Genomic DNA, 15,570 nt, shown 5'->3' with positions numbered 1-15,570 from the left:
TAAGATGGTCTTCTTTTTTTTTGAGAAATGTGAGTCCCTCTTGTCAGATTAAATTTGTAAATTGAACTCAGCTAATCAAATATCAAATAGCTTATCAAATATCAAATAGCTTATCAGATATCAGCTTATCAAATATCAATCATCTTTATTAATTGATCAAGAATATTTTTTGGTCGATAATTTGGCAAGCAATTCCAATCGTTTTGTCAGATTGATGTTACAATCTTCTACAATAAAATGTTATAAAATGCATTATTTTTGTGTGATTACAAACGCTTGCTTTATACCTCTTATTTTAAATTCACTGAGGCAGGTATTACTTTTCCTCTGATGGCTGGCAAATTCCTGTCCTATCCTGTAAGAAACGTACGATGTAAATCAAAATTGTATAATAATATACTTACAAAATATTAACTTTAGTTTAAACCACAAGGAAATATTTTGTTTCCGTTCTAATGTTAGAGCATAAAAGCGGGCATCACGTGTTTTTTCAATGCATGGTAAAATGGTAACACTCGACCAAGAGGTTCTAATAAGACGCGCAAATCTTAACCATTAGATGCATTAATTTTTTTTATCGTTTTCTTTTGATATTTTAATTGAATTAATGTAGTCCACGGTAATCTTTTTATTATTTGATTAATTTTAATTGAATAAAATGTTTAGAATTTTATTCTTTAAGGATGCCGCGTGATTGAAAACATGAAGTGATCGAAAAAAAAGCTCTCTTTAATTTTGTACAGTAACATAGTATTTACATTAAACATTTAAAAATCCAATTGTATACCTTTTTTCTTTACCTTTTTTTTTAAATCTTGATTAAAATGCAAATTTATAAGGAAAACATACACTTTTAATGCTTTTCCACAAAAAAAAGAATACGAAAATGCGTTATAAGTATAAAAAAAAAATGTCGTTGGCATTAAAATATACATAATAAGGAGCGATCAATTTATAATATCATGCACGCTTTTGTTTGTTTTTTACAATTTATTATTAAGTAATATTCAAAATCTATAACTTAATAGCAACAGAGAATAATTAAACAAAGGGAGGAGAGTTCAGTATCACTCTAAAATACTGATGAAATAGTATATATAAATAATTTACAAGTAAATGTTAGTATAACTTTATCTCCTGCTGTTGCAATGGCTCCTGCTGTGATATATATATATATATATATATAAACATAGAAATTATGTACTTACGAGGAAAAAGTTAAAGGGAGAGGGTTCACATTTTAATCCCTCACGGCAGTAACAATGTCTATTTGTAGAGTAATGGCCCGGTATGAATTCAGTTGTACAAATGTCACCTATAATTAAGAACTGTTTTACAAAAAAAGGAGCGATTGTGCAGAAATATTTTAAGAAAATCATTTTCTATCCAGTCACATTCTTTAATTATCTTTAAAAAACACCAATTGAATGTCTTTATTCATCCATATATTTTTCATCCAATAAAAAATGAGGGGAAAAAAAGTTTCTTTAATAAAAATTTCGATCAGCGTCAGCAGCAGCTCTTTACACGCACGTGCCTTTTCTCATTTTTCTAATTCGTTTTCTGTAAGAGACAAAAAGGCCCCCCTCGGTTTTTTTTGCCTTGTTTTTCCGAAACTGAAAAAATGTTGATTATTTGTTATTTTCATGACTTTGTCCAATTTAAGTGCTTATTTAGTCATTCTAGTGTTTTCCTGATAAAAACGTATGCATTAAACCCTATACCCAGTGTGATAGGAGTTGTCAGAGTGGCTCCTTAGGTATATTGGTAAGTGTATCATGGTCACAGGTAGTGTTGGGTATAAGGCATGTTTTGATATATATATAAGATAACCGAGTTTCATTAAAAAACAATACCATCTAAAATAAGTATTTATAGAGAAAAGGAAACTCAGTTATCGAAGAAACTAATGTATACGTTTAATTAAATATCAGCTTTACGTAAGTGAAAAAAAAAATTGCATAAATCCATAAGTTAAAAACAATAACGAAATGGAATATAATTTCAGTTCCGGTTACAAAATCAAAGCCAACATTTACAATGGACATAAATCATCTCTTTAAAGCAAGAAACCTTTCTCTAGTCCAGAAATGTCCATTAATAGTTGCAGCTTTGAAATATTGTTATTAGAATAAATTTAATATTTATTTTAACTTCTGACAGTTATGAATTTGGCTGAGCCGAAAAAATATAAATATTTTTACTATAGAATTATTGTTATGAAAGTATAATCGTGATTTATTTATATCAAGAAAGTATTACTTTGAAATTTCACTTTAAATTTGTGTTCTAAATTTTGCAAAATAAAGTTATTATGTTAAAATATATTCACAATATCTCTCTACTGTTTAAAAACAATTTTTTATATCTTCTGGTAAGAATCTAAATAATAATATACATTCTTTTTTCACATTCTTTTTAATATACATTCTTTTTTTACATCAAAATTTGTAATCTACTACTTCTATAACAGAGGATCCTGAAGATCCATTATAGATGATTGTTTTATTTTGTTGTCAAATTTAACATGATATTTCACAACGTTAGCATTTATAATTTTTCATTTTTCGAAAAATCCTTAATTTTCCTTTACTTAAGTTTGATATTTTTTCACAGACGCATGCACATTTCACCAGAACTGATTCTGAAAATTTCGTGTATGAGCAATAACTATTTGAGAGAGAATCGTGTTTACCTGCTGCTGCAAGTTCCTTGCAAGTCCTGATTGTATGGAATTCCCTTATTTCAATTGCAGTTCTGCAGCATTCATCTTTATGACAATCTTTGTTCTCAGAACATATATCAGCATTTATTAGCATCTTGAATAAAAAAAAATATTAATTAATAAACGCAGTGTACTGCTTTATCGGTTATCTTGAATAAAATTTATCATAGCTGCGTAGTCAAGTATCCTACATAATTATTCTTGTTTTATGACTTTACTTTTTAAAGTTCTACTTTAAAATGTATTTTCTAACACTTTAGAACATAATTAGCTCTGAATTTCTTAGGAGGAACTGGAAGGGAACAGGAGAGCTCCGGACTTTAATGCCATGTAGATTATGTATATACTCATATTTTACTTTTTGCTCATAATTAATCCAGAGATGACGAAATAAATGCTTATACCTGAAATAATCCTTTGTCATCCTTATTGAAGATTTCATTAAAACGAACCGAAAGAGAAATGTCTCACAAATTGTCGCAGCGCGACAGGATCCTCGCCAGGATGGAAGGAGGACCGCCATGCGAGTGAAAAGAATCATCGCCGATGCCCACGATGAGAAATGCCCAGTACAGAATGTTGCCTCATGGAGTTAGTCTAGATGGAAGGATGCCTACTATGAGAAATGCCCAGTACAGAATGTTGCCTCATGGAGTTAGTCTAGATGGAAGGATGCCTACTATGAGAAATACCCAGTACAGAATGTTGCCTGATGGAGTTAGTCTAGATGGAAGGATGCCCACTATGAGAAATGCCCAGTACAGAATGTTGCCTGATGGAGTTAGTCTAGATGGAAGGATGCCTACTATCATGGGAAATGCTTAGAGTGTGGCCTGAAGGAATATGTTGAACTACCATATCGACGGGTGCAGAACTGAAGAGACGGTACTGGAAAGGGACTATTATCGCCGGAGGCGATAGGAAGCCAGCTCTACCCCCCGTGACCTGTGACCATAGAGAATAGAGCGTGGTTTCGACATCGACTCTCTGCCAAAGAGGACATAGGACAATTGAAAAGATAAAGGGAGGTAAGCTTTATCCCATGCATGAAAAGATAAATTACACGCTCACATTTTTGGGTAGAAGTTTAACAAAAAGGATAGTTAATTAAGGGGATAAGTTACTTTTTTTTGGTTTAAAGTGAACCTGATGTTTTATTTTACCTGAGCTTAAGGGATTGGGAAGTTAGCTATAGTATTGTTTGTGTGATTAATGAGTATGATTATTATTGAAAAGTATAATAAGTAATGATTTGATGTTTTTTTTTAAGTAACTTAGTGTGTTGGTTTGTTAAGAGTGTAATTTTTTTATAGCTTTATTAAGAGTATATACAGGAAAGAAAAAGAGTTTTGATTCAATAACTTGTAAAAAAGTGTAGGATTATTTAAAGATTGTGTTTTTACATGTCGATAGCGAGCTGAGTAAACAAGGTTCTTGGTTTATTATTATCTAGTAGTGATTATTATTTATAATGCATTCTGTTAAAATAATTTTGGACCGGAAAAAAAGGTCAAGGAAGGTGTTTGCTTTTGTTTAAATTATGAAATAATTAATTATTATGTCTCTAAATCTAGGGAATTTAAGAGTTTTAATTTTGGGGAAAGTAAAGGTATATATTCTAGGCGTACCAAAAGGGTACGATATTTTTATTATTTTACAATGAATATTGAAAAGAGTAATTGATATTTATGTGTATTAAGGAGTAATGTTTGAATATTGCATGTTTTGTGTATTGCATGATCCAAATTGTGTTGTATATGTTTTGATTACATGTGAGGTGTTAAATTTCATAATAGAAGGCAGGAGTATGAGTATAGGAGATCTGAATGTATGAGTAGGGGATCGGAATAGAATGGGTCACTAAGTATTCGTTTTGTTTAAATTTCATTTTTAAATAGCAGCAGTTATTTTTGTGGTTAAGAAATTTAATTAATACTGTCAGTATGAGTTTTCTTCTAAAAACAAGAAGGGAAGACCTGCTAGTTCTAGTTAAGGAGCGGTTTGGGATAACTATTCCCGAGAACGCCACGGGTGCTAAGATAAGGGCATTGATCACCGGGAGTTCAAATTACGACGAGCAACGCACTAAAGAGGTTTTGAGTGGGTATAAAGAGGAGCGGGAACGGGAACGAGAGGAGCGGGAACGGAAACAGGAACGGGAAGGAGAGGAGCGGGAACGGCAGCAAGAGGTTAGAATGAAGGAATTACAAAAATTAGTAGATGATAGGAAACGGGGAACAAGAAAATTAACGGAAGATAGGGAAAGTGAGAAACAAAAATTAAAAGAAGATGGGAAACGTAAGCAACAAAAATTAAAAGAAGATAGGGAACGCGAGGATAAAATGAAGAGGACAAAAGAGCAGGAACGAGAATTAAGAGAAGGTAGGAAACGGGAGTTGCATAGAAGGATACGTGAACTGGAATGGTTAAAACGAGAACGGGAATATGATCATGAGTGGATAAGATGTACTATACTATGGATTGAGCGGTTAACAGAAATTTTAATGAGGGACCAGGATGAGGAAAGTAAAACCCAGGATTTTAAACCCTTTGTCAATTTAAATGAATCGGTGGGATGTTTAGGCGCCGTGGAATCAGCGGAGAGGCCGGAGTCCCGAAAATTTGATTCTGGATTTGAAGGAAAGGAGGTGAATGTGAAGGGTGTGGTTAGACGATTTCCTGAATGGAGTGGTCCAAATGTTAATAGAAAGAGTAAGTTACCGCGTGAATCGCTAAGAAAAAATAGTACTAGCTCAGGAGAATGATCTCCGAAATGTTATAACTGTGGAGAGGTAGGACACTTAAAGAGGGGGTGTCCGAAAATTAATAGATTTAGGTTAGATCAGAAGAAAGATTAGGCTAAGCAAGATTCCGTGGAACGCGTTAGTCACGAAAAGAGGGTGAAGAAAGACGAATCGAATTTGCATAGAATCGAGGTGGTTGAGGAGAAGTCTTGTTTCTCAAAAATAATATACAGTGTTCCTAAATTAAGCGTATCAAGACCATCTGTAGATCCTGAAGAAAATTTTGAGATGGCGAGATGGATCTTTTTAAGTTCAGAGATAGGCCCTGCTGTAGAGGAAAAGTTCAGTAATGTTCCTAGTAACTGTGGGATAGGGGAAGGAATTGTAAACCCTAGTGGAAAAATCCCGGTAATGGTCAAAAGTGAAAACGAGGCGACAGTGATAAGGTCAAGGGATTTTAAAATATTAGAGGAGCAGGCTTTTGAAAATGCAGGGGATTAACGGAGGGGAAAAGAGCGGGAGAAAAAGATGATCGGTGTTGAGGGAAAAAGGAACAAGAAGGGAACAAGGGGATTGAGGCTAACGACACTGACCTTGATTGCGAGAATTCGGACAGGAGAGAAGTGCGAATCTCTCCGGGGGGTCTCGAGGTGTTGGAGAGAAAGTCAAGTGGGGGTGAGGACAAAGATCCACCATGTATTTTAATGAATCCCGAGAGTGGAGAGAAAGTAGGGGGTCAAGATAAGAAATCACCCTTTTCTCAAGACCAAAGACTTAAAAAGGAGCAGGTGCAAGGTTCGGAATTTGAAGGAATGTTAGAGGAAGTGAGGGAGGATTTTAAAGGCAGAGAAGTTTGTGGTCAGCGAGGGTTTAAAGTGAAGGTTAAAAGTCCAATTAACGCGTTGAAGAGGGTGGATTTATCCTGTGAGAAAAGAAAGGGAGATAGAGAAGGCGCGATTGAACCTAAACTTCCGGGGGTTGCGAGGGGTGTAAAATTGTTTAGGTATCATAAGAAGGATTCATACACGGCTGCGAAGTCGAATACTCCCGATATCAGAAATAAAACCCGTAAGGTGCATAGGAAAATAAGAATTCGTTTTCTGAGAGGGGGTTCTGAAAGGAAAAATAGAACAAAGGAGTTAGCTAGCCACTTAAGAAATCATGGAGGGAGTACTAGGGAAAGTGATTTGTTCGAGGGGATTAGGTCGATGCGCTTGAAAGAGTTGACGTTTGGGCAGTTTGGACGTTTAATTTTGTGCGCTAATTACTATTATTTTTTTTGGAAGGGATGTTGGAGATGACTTTAAGGATTTTATTTTTATGGAATGTGATAAAGAGATTTTGGCATGGATATTTTACTTTTGGCCTGATAAAAGTGATTTTAATGTTTTGATTGTAAAAATGTTAGATGCTTTTATGCTATGTTTTGATTTTGTATTTATCAGTTTGTTAAGTGTCCTAAGTGCAATTTTATGTTTAATAAGGTATAATGCGCCCAATCTCTTTTGCGCACGGAAATATGTGCGTGTTATTGTTTTTTGGTGCAGGGATGGGCTTGCATTGTTTTTAGGTTTCACTTGTACGACCAGGGAAGAAGGTCGAACTAGATGAAACCGGGGGGGGGGAGGATCCTGATTCCTCTCCCATGCATTTGATTGACCCCTGACCTGAGGGTCAGAGGGTAAGGGACACGGGAAATGTCGTCCCCCTACATTGGGGGTGGTGCGAAGGACTTTTTCTTGTGAGAAAGAGGATTTTTAGATCAGTATTAGTTTGAACGTAGAAGAGTTGAGTATTAGCTAGACTAGGAGAGCGAAGGTATGAACTGAAAGGGAGCAGGAGAGCTCCGGACTTTAATGCCATGTAGATTATGTATATACTCATAATTTACTTTTTACTCATAATTAATCCAGAGATGACGAAATAAATGCTTATACGTGAAATAATCCTTTGTCATCCTTATTGAGGATTTCATTAAAACGAACCAAAAGAGAAATGTCTCACACAGTTCTGTTTAATAAAAGCACACTTTTTTGACAGCCACACATAAACTAAACAAAACTAAAATCTCCGTAACGGGTGAGTAATATCCTTGCGAAAAAAATGGAAAAACCCGCAATGGGTTTAAACCATAATTTCAAAAACAAAAATTATTCTCAGCAAAAATCAACAACTCTCTGATGTTCCATAAAATGTCTCGTGCTTTTATTGATAATTTATCTTACTAAAAAAAATTTTATTAATGCTTATCTTAACCAGAATTTTCTCAGATATTTTTAAACTTTGTAACTCCTCTATCCCTAGAACTTATCTAGAAAAAAACATAGGAAAAGTTATTTATGAACTCATTTGCGTACATACTTCTTTAAAACTCTAGGTTGAAACTAATGCATTGTGTTGCAATCAAAACTTTCTACCTTTAAAACTAAATTTTCTAATTGTCAAATTAAATGCATATTTTAACATACAATTTTTGCATTAGTAGTGATGAGCAATATTTAACTTTAAAGCATGAAGTTACTAAATTATTTTTAGACAATTGCAGTAGACATTAGTAAACAATTCACTCATGACTCAATTTAAATATCAAACTAAAATATTCGAAATAAAATTAGAACGTAAACAAATACTATAATTTAACTTCACATAAAATAAATACAAAGAAATATAACTATTTACATGGATACAACAATATCTAAGGACTGAAGGTTATTCGAATTTTTTTTATTAAAATGCTTAGTTTTGTTTGCCATTTTTAAACCAAGCAAAATACATAACACTTTTCAACTTCACGTAATTAAGTCCAAACTTAATCTTATTAATATTTGTATAATTAACTTACAAAAAAATAATATAATTTACGAACACTAGTACTTTTCAATCGAACTATCACCGCTGTTTCAATTTAATCATAATAGTTTTAAACCCTTCTTCAAATTAAATTTTGGTTGCTCAAACTTTTGTTATAAACTAATCTCTTTACGAGTTCCTCACGATATATTTTTCAAAGTAAATCATACAATGAATAAGAAAATAAGACTAAACTGTGCTACCATCAGTAAAAAAAAAAACAATATTTGCATGAAACTTCTCATCAAGTAACTTTTCTCTAATTCAAATTCCAGATTTTGTTAATACCACATCCACATCACTTATTAATACCACACAAATCTTGAGTTAATACCACATCCACACCATTTTCCGAACCGTCTGAGTGTAAGATAAATTCTTTATCATAGTTGGGAGGGAAGAGTATAGGTTAGCTTGATAATGCTTGTTTTTGTGTCTTAAAGGCTTCTTCGCAATTGTTAGTCTGGGCAATTTCTCCCTTTTTTGTTATACCCTTGAAAATGTCTGTTTACGGTGTATCTAAAACAGAGAACATTGGTTCATATCGACTGTAATAGCCTGATAGTCCCAAAAATGCCCTAATCTCAGTTTTGATCTTAGGTACAGGTAATTCGGCTACTGCCCTTATATCAGAGGGTTTTCTATGACCTTGTCCGAAGATATATCCTAGATAAAGAACATGATCTTGATCAAAACGGCATTTTGAAGGTTAATTTGAAAGTTCTGCTACTTTAATAAGCTGCAATACACAATTCAGATGCTCTAAATTAGGGGTCGCCAAACTTTTTTGATCATCGACCCCTATATATATTTTCGAAATCTCCATCGACCCCCACAAAAGTAATTTTCTATTAATTAAAATAAAACTCTATTAGATACTGCGTACATTTATTTTATGATTTTAAACATTTATTAAAGTAATAGTACATTGTGTAACAATAGTTTTATGAAAAATATATTAATGTTGAAATTTAAATACCTTATTATTAAATAATAAGTAATCATGCATAAGTAGATATAATAAGTAAAGTAACTAAGGTGCTTCTTGATCAATGAGATGGGTGTGCCCGGTGTTTTTTTGTTTTTTTTTGCAAGGTTCGCTATATTGGGTTCAAAATTGGTCAATTTTAATTTTCGTCAAAATTGGTCAATTTTGTAATTTTCTTAAAAAAAATACAAAGTGTGCTATAGTTTTGTCACGGGCTGTACTAATCCATATTATTAATGCTTACCTTCTTTTTTGTGCATTGATAATTAAAATTGATATCTAAACCAAACGAATGGTTTAATCGAAACAATAACTAATTATCCAAAACTATAAAAGTTTTCATAATGACACTGCAAATATTTAACACAGTTTTCAAAGATGGCTGAAACTGCTTATGATATTTGCATTTGTAACGTCAATGCTCGTCACACGTGACATTTGGACAAGTGCACATATGCATATGACTTATAAACTGCCCTGAGTTCGTGCCACTGCGCGGTGGTACATAAATACTTGTTTCACCCCAATAAATATACGTTTATTAATATAAGTTTGATAAAGAAACTGATATTGAGTCAATTATAAAAAAAATTCACAAATTTTGCATACTTAATTAGGTATGTGTGATTTGCGTATTGAGAACTGCTTTTTTTTCTCGATCCACAATCGACCCTTCCGATTCGGATCGACCCCCATTCGCCCCCCTGTATCAGATCGACCCCCGCTTTTGTTAAATAGACCCCTGGGGGTCTATATAGACCACTTTGGCGACCTCTGCTCTAAATGAAGATTCCAGGTGTCCAAGAAAATTGCTATATCATTAAGGTGCATAATTTCATTGAAAATTTGAATGTGCTATTTCCTTCGTTTTTTATAGCAATACATTTTCATTATCGTTAGTAAAAGTATGATGAAGCAAAATACATGCTAAATAAAGCAGTAATTTTACTTACCCAAACAAATGATAAACTTGATATGAGAATAAAAATATGAAATTTCACTTTGTATGTTATCTAGTTGAAGCTTTTCAGGGTAGCTAATGTTTTTACTCTGAGGCCTCTCTTTTATATAATTTTGTAAGATTGAATATGAAATCTCTGTAATCCTTTAGTACCTCTATGAACATGCTGATCAAATAAGATATAAATCTAGTAATTTTTATATTAAATGGTTGTTGCCAGATTAATTACTCTTCAACTTCAATAAAAAAGATGATTGTATAATATTTATCATATTCAATCAAATTAAAATCTAAAAGAATCAATACTTCCCTACTTAGTTTTCAAGATTCCGCAGAAATGAAATTATATTTTGTCTCGTAGACATAAAGTAAAACGTGATTATTCCGCTTATTTATTTAAATTAGTGTGATATAACCTTCTCAACCTACGTTCTATGAAATCTTTGATTGGAAATGAAATTACTCGTAATGTTAGAGTCCTGAAATTTTAAAATAAATAAGCATGTCAAACAAAGTTCTATCGTTATTAAAACTGCCAAAGAGGTAATCTTATTTTATAAAATTAATTTGTTGGTCTTTTTTTCATTTAATCAAATGTTATTTTAATAAATTTATATTTCATGAGGGTAAAAAATACAATTAATAGAAACAGTAAGAAATAGTATAATTGTACATATTTCGTGACAACTTAAATATTATTAAATCTTTGAAACGAAGTTATCATTACAATACTGAGTAATTCCAGATTTCTTTGATTCGTAATATAAAATACTGATATTTAAATATTTTCATCATTTTCAACATTTTTTTCAACATTACTTCGAAGTGTTTTTCAGTTTTAATTTATAGATGGTTTATTTTCCTTTACCCCCTTTGAAATCGCATACAAACTTTATATTAACTACAGTATACTCTCGATAAAATAAAGTTTAAAGGACGCTAAGAAAATTCGAGCTAAATTTGTTCTAAAAAATAGAAGAATGCATTTTAAAATAGTACTCTAAAAAATAAAGCCTAAAAACATTAGAACAACTTCTCATAATTATGTATGCAATGATTGTTGACTATAAGTCTAAATACAGCAAATGATAATTTTATTTTTAAAAGTAAGACAAAAATAAATAAGCATTGAACAGAAAATAATTGACTTACAATATGCTTCAAAAAGTATTCGGCATAACATGGTTTTGAAAAAAAAAACTTCGACGTGGGAATTAAAAATAACATTAGGTGGATATGTAATGCCATACAAAGATTTAAAACTAATAGGCATATAACTAATAGGCATATGCCAACAAAATAAATAAAACTAGGACAATTCCAATTACTTTATCTTTATTATTTTTTTTTTTTTGCCGATGGCATTACAATATCAGATTAGGTGAAAATTTTTTTAGTAGTTCCTTCCATCAAAATAAAGACTAACTGAACTCAGTAAACTTTTGAAATAATGATATTGCTCATGACCAACTCATGATGGTTAAAACTTACCAAAATTAACCGATTTTCTTTGATTCTTATCGCTGTTGAAAAACAATAATACACATCTTTCTACATTATCTGTATTAAAACTGCTCAGTATTAATGCAGTTTTAATTGATACCAATTATATTAATTTTGACTACATTAGTATATTTGGTATTGGTAAAAATTGCACCAAATGCCATGCAAATTAAAGTGCCAATAACCAAATTAATTTATGAAGCATTTTTATGATCTATATTTGTATCGCGATTTAAGCAATCAATAATAGTATGGTGATTTTTCATATTCCTCCTGAAAGAATTAGTATCTTTTATCCATAAGTTTATCTTTTCGGAAGATAGTTTATATTTAATTTCAATTAAGACCTATTATCAAGATTAATTAAGCATTTTCGGAGTCTGTACAGCATGACAATTTTTTACACTTCTAGAAAACGAATGAAAACCATTACACTATTAATTTTGAACTATTGCTATTGAGTTAATTGATTTGCACTATTAATTGAACTATTAAGTTTTAGCACATAGCTCATACTTTTACTTCAATTAGTATTTTTTACCGAAATTAAATAATCATTGGCATCAATTAGAGTATGGAGATTTTTAACTTTTTCCCCTAAATTAATTATAACCGTTTATCCATTAATTTAGCTATATAGTACATGCTTCAGTTTTTATTTCAGTTATAGAACTTATTAATTGATATATTTATTATTGCTATTAATTGGTATATTTCACCACTTTTTCCATTTAGATATTTGAGATAGATACAAGGCTTCCCACTTTCTATACCTTTATGGAAAATAAAATTCCAGTGGTAGCTAGCTTTATGTTTTAAAGCATGATTCTTTGTTTCAAACTATGTAGAGTAAACCACTCAAAAATGAGTATGATACATTACTTTGTTCTATTTTTATCGTGGTGAGGCTTTTAAATTTTTGGTAACATTATCAATCATTCTAAAACCTTCAGAATTATTTTTCCTTACAAGTTTGTAAAACATTTTGGTGTTAACTAATTAATTATGGCAGATGATACTTTAAGTTATAACCAGACATGAAAGCGTACGTTCTAAACGTAAAATAGACCTTCTTTCAACGAATTCCACATATAATCTCCAAAATATATGGGAAATATGGTCCCAATAGTTTAGTAAAGTGAGCAGTGCTAAGTTTAGACCTCTTAATGCTAATTTCACTTTTTACGTATTTCACCATATCTTGAGAATATTTTAAGCGATTTCAAACAATTTTTGAAATATAACACAGAATTATAAAGTTCATTTATTCAAGGATAATTCAATCGAAACTAACTTTATCATATTTACTTACCTTTTCATATTTTTCTTTTTAGTAAGAGACAAAAAATTCTAAACCGCAAGGTATACACTATTTTTCATTATTTTAGACCATTTAAGAGAATGTAATTTCAAATAGTTTATTAAATTAACAGAAATATCCCGTAAACTATATTTCTTAATAATAAATATAATGCACAATTCTTTATCACCATACCACTTTCTTAAAAAAAAGCTTATTTTTGAAAAACTTTGTTGATGTTTTCGATTTTCAAAATTAACAGAAATATCACGTAAATTTAGAAGTTTCCATCAGCATTAGTCTTTAGGTAGAAATTGTTTTTATACAATTAATATTAACATCTTTAAATAATCTTAAAAATATTAATATGTTAATATAAAAAAGATAATTTTTAATTTTGGAAACATGAAGTAAATGTAATTAATATTTATTGATATAAAACCAAATAATGCGCCTCCCTTTCTAAAACGTAAGAAAACTCATCTTAAGACACTCCTTAAATGAAATGAAACAGTTGAATTTATGAATGTTCTAATTTTAGAATGTTCTCTTACACTACTTGGTGCAATATATTCAATATATGATATTCGGTAACACTAAAAGTTCCACAATATTTGATGTTCGGTAACACTAAAATTTCTAAGTATAGTACAATTCGATGCACATAAGAGTAAGTAAAGTTATTTTTACGATATTATATAAAGAATCAATTATCTTGGACGCTTATACATCAATTCTTAAAATAAAATCAATTTCTAAAATCGAATATGAACTAAACTTAACGGAACAGAAACGGATAGAAATGATATCGAATAAAATTTAAGACAACAGCAAACATACGCCAACTCATATTTCAATTGTCAAAAATTTCTTGATGCATCGAAAGTGCCCCTTAATTAGCGTTTCCAGAATCAAAAAATCTATGACGTATGGTGCGAATGCGCATAAATTTGATAATAAACATTTTCTATTACGAATGTTTAATTAAATTTCACCCGAAAAAATGTATATGATAGCTCGATTTAGGGTAAATTTTAAGTAATTTGTTCCTTTATACATTTTTTTTAGCTTTCCAATGTCAGATTTAAAGAGATATTAGACTAGTTCATACAACGCAGTATTTAAAAAAAAATTCGCAAATAATCTTGCAAGGGCTGTTTAGTTGGTGATATGTACAGACTTGTTTCGAGAAAAATTACAAAAAATTAGTAAATTTTCCCCCAAAAGTACACTTTCTGCTTCAAATTGAACCCATTATTAATTGTAAACTTTTTCCATTTAACACTGAACGCCACTGTTCATAATTTAATTAAAAAATTAAATGTGTTTTTTCTTTCGTTTTTTAACGTTCTCGTTATAAAAAGCATGACGGAGCAAAATACTAAAGTATTAATGGAGTATTAATAGTACTTACCCGAGCAAATAATAAACTTGATATGAGTATAAAAATAAGAAACTTCATTTTGTCTGGTATCTAGTTGAACCTTTTCACGGTAGCTAATTCTTTTTAGTCAGAGGCCACCTGTTTATATATACACATTAATTTCGTGACGTAATATGTTATTCTGTTATTTTGTAAGACTTAATGTGCAATCTCTGCAATTCTTTAGTACCTCTACAACGAGAGAAGTAAATATTCAGTTAAGATAAAGATTTCAGATGATACAATCCACTCACGTATTTAAATTTTCCATCTTAGAAATCGTGATCTATCGTGAATAACATAAAATTAATTTCCCGCGTTGGTAACGACTGGAAGCAAATCTCCTTTTTTGCATTCTTAGTTAAAACTAATCGTTGATAAAACTGCATATAGATGAGTTAAAAGAAAATAATTAGAATATTTTTTGTTACAAAAAATTACTATACGAATTCATTAAAACAGTCAAATTTGATTGTGACCTTCTGCGAAAAAGGTTGCTCAAGGTATTATGCTGTAATACGTCAACTCTAATGATTTGAAAGACGCTGGAAAGATAACATTTCTAACTATTTCATTTGATTTCTTCCTAGCAATTTCTAGATTGTAACCTTCTGTACACAGTCTTGCTAATTGCAATCTGCTACAATACTTCAATTCTAATGAATCAGAGGGTGCTTGGAGGACAAATTTTCCAGAGATTTAACCTTATCTCTTTCAAGCGATTTCCTTATGTTAACCTCCTGCGTGCAAACTTGATCATTGTAATCTGCTGTAATACAACTCCAATGATTCAAATGAGACTATGGGAGATAAACTTCCTGCCAATTTAATCTGATCACTTCCGAGTCACTTAATTTTTGTTTCTTTAATTTGTTCCTTAGCCATTTAATTTTGTTTCTTTCTATATGGGTCTAGTTCATTTCATCGACAATCATTACATCGTTAGACAGCTTTATCGACACTACTTCATCGACAAGGTTATTTCTTAGAGAGGGTCTTTTCGTCGACAGGCCTTTTCTTCGACTGAGTTGTTACATCGGCAGGTATCATTTTGTCCTCAGGATCTCTTTATTGAA

At 31.2% G+C, this 15,570-nt stretch overlaps 1 protein-coding gene across 1 annotated transcript; it reads right to left on the bottom strand.

Moving 5' to 3' along the window:
* Nucleotides 1-125: 125 nt before the first annotated feature.
* On the bottom strand, nt 126-14,635 carry LOC147804300 (uncharacterized). The gene is made up of 4 exons (XM_087152288.1): nt 14,486-14,635; nt 2,696-2,819; nt 1,209-1,315; nt 126-355 (listed from the first exon to the last, which is right to left on the bottom strand). Exons 1-4 carry the CDS (start codon nt 14,531-14,533, stop codon nt 317-319), a joined length of 318 nt encoding a protein of 105 aa, XP_087008414.1. The 5' UTR covers nt 14,534-14,635; the 3' UTR covers nt 126-316.
* Between the last annotated feature and the right edge of the window lie 935 nt (nt 14,636-15,570).

Source organism: Parasteatoda tepidariorum, chromosome 9 (genome assembly GCF_982258835.1).
Source record: "Parasteatoda tepidariorum strain Cologne lab strain chromosome 9, Ptep-v5.0, whole genome shotgun sequence".
In the NCBI taxonomy this organism is placed as follows: domain Eukaryota; kingdom Metazoa; phylum Arthropoda; class Arachnida; order Araneae; family Theridiidae; genus Parasteatoda; species Parasteatoda tepidariorum.
This window is presented reverse-complemented; position numbering and strand designations above follow the sequence as displayed.